Source organism: Pundamilia nyererei, unplaced genomic scaffold (assembly GCF_000239375.1).
Source record: "Pundamilia nyererei isolate P.nyererei 1_Seehausen unplaced genomic scaffold, PunNye1.0 scaffold00323, whole genome shotgun sequence".
NCBI lineage: Eukaryota > Metazoa > Chordata > Actinopteri > Cichliformes > Cichlidae > Pundamilia > Pundamilia nyererei.
This window is the reverse complement of record NW_005187724.1, coordinates 42703-43810: the sequence shown is the minus strand read 5'-3', so window position 1 is coordinate 43810 and position 1108 is coordinate 42703. Positions and strand designations below refer to the sequence as shown.

Sequence of the window (1108 nt, the reverse complement as noted above, 5' to 3'; positions counted from 1 at the left end):
TCAGACCTGCTGGTCATCATCTCTTTGCCCATGAGGATCTACTTTCACGCCACCCGCAGATGGCCACTGAGCAACATAATGTGCCAATTCATCACAATGCTCTTTCGCAACAACATCCGCTCCAGCACCTTCTTCATTACTTTCATCAGCGTGGACAGACTTCTGGCTGTGGTTTATCCTCTGAGGTCACGCCATCTTCGAACGTCATCCAATGCCTGGAAAGGAGCAGCAGTAGTCTGGCTATTTGTTCTGTTAATGAATGTCCCATGGTTTATGGACTTAAAACGTTTTAAAAACAGAAACAGTGCCACTTGTTTTGCAACTGGTTCTATGAGTGCAACACAATCAGCAGTTATTTATTTGTATATGGTGTTAATCGTCACAATGCTAGCAGTCAACATTATTTGCACCATTATGGTGTCTTGGACTTTATGCAACCGTCCCAGTGACACTGCAAAGATCAACAAAAGGGTGAATGTAATGCTGATTTTTGCCATGAATTTGGTTTTATTCACAATCTGTTTCTTGCCTGTGCAAATAGGTTTAGCCACAAAAAGTTTTGCTCATTTAACCCCACTTATATGTCTTGCTGCTGTGAACTGCTGTTTGGATCCTCTGCTGTATTACTTTTCTTTTGACTCCTTTTGGAAGAAAAAGGAAGATGCAACGATGGGAGGAGAAATGTAGATGCTAGACATGATATTTTTAATGTGATATTTTCTTTTTGACATGAATTTTTTCTTTCTTTTTTTTTGGTGAACTAACTTGTTATTGCACAAAATGCTTATTTAGTTCAAGCATATTTTCTGAATTCCTAAATTCTGAAACTGAGCTTATTGTACTATTGTGTGTCTTTTGACTTGCCTCTCTGCTTTCTTGTCTTTCCACTCACCCCAAAATGATTTGTGGCAGATGGCTGCCCTCCCTGACCCTGGTTTTGTAGGAGGTTTCTTCCTGTTAGAAAGGGACTTTTTTCTACCCAGTGTTACCACAGGTTTGTTCAGAGGGGGTTCAGTCATGGAATTTTGGGGGTTTCATTCTAATATTATTTTATAATATAAAGCACCTTTGGCTGACTGTCGTTGTGAATTGGTGCTATATAAATAAA

General features: G+C 39.5%; 1 protein-coding gene across 1 annotated transcript in view; it reads left to right on the top strand.

Moving 5' to 3' along the window:
- Positions 1–1022, top strand: part of LOC106456508 (lysophosphatidic acid receptor 6-like) — a 16030-nt gene extending 15008 nt beyond the window's left edge. The window contains exon 2 of the mRNA XM_013915554.1: positions 5–1022. Coding sequence (XP_013771008.1) covers positions 5–687 — 683 coding nt within the window. The 3' untranslated portion in view covers positions 688–1022. The remainder of the gene's footprint in view (positions 1–4) is intronic.
- The last annotated feature ends 86 nt before the right edge of the window (positions 1023–1108 follow it).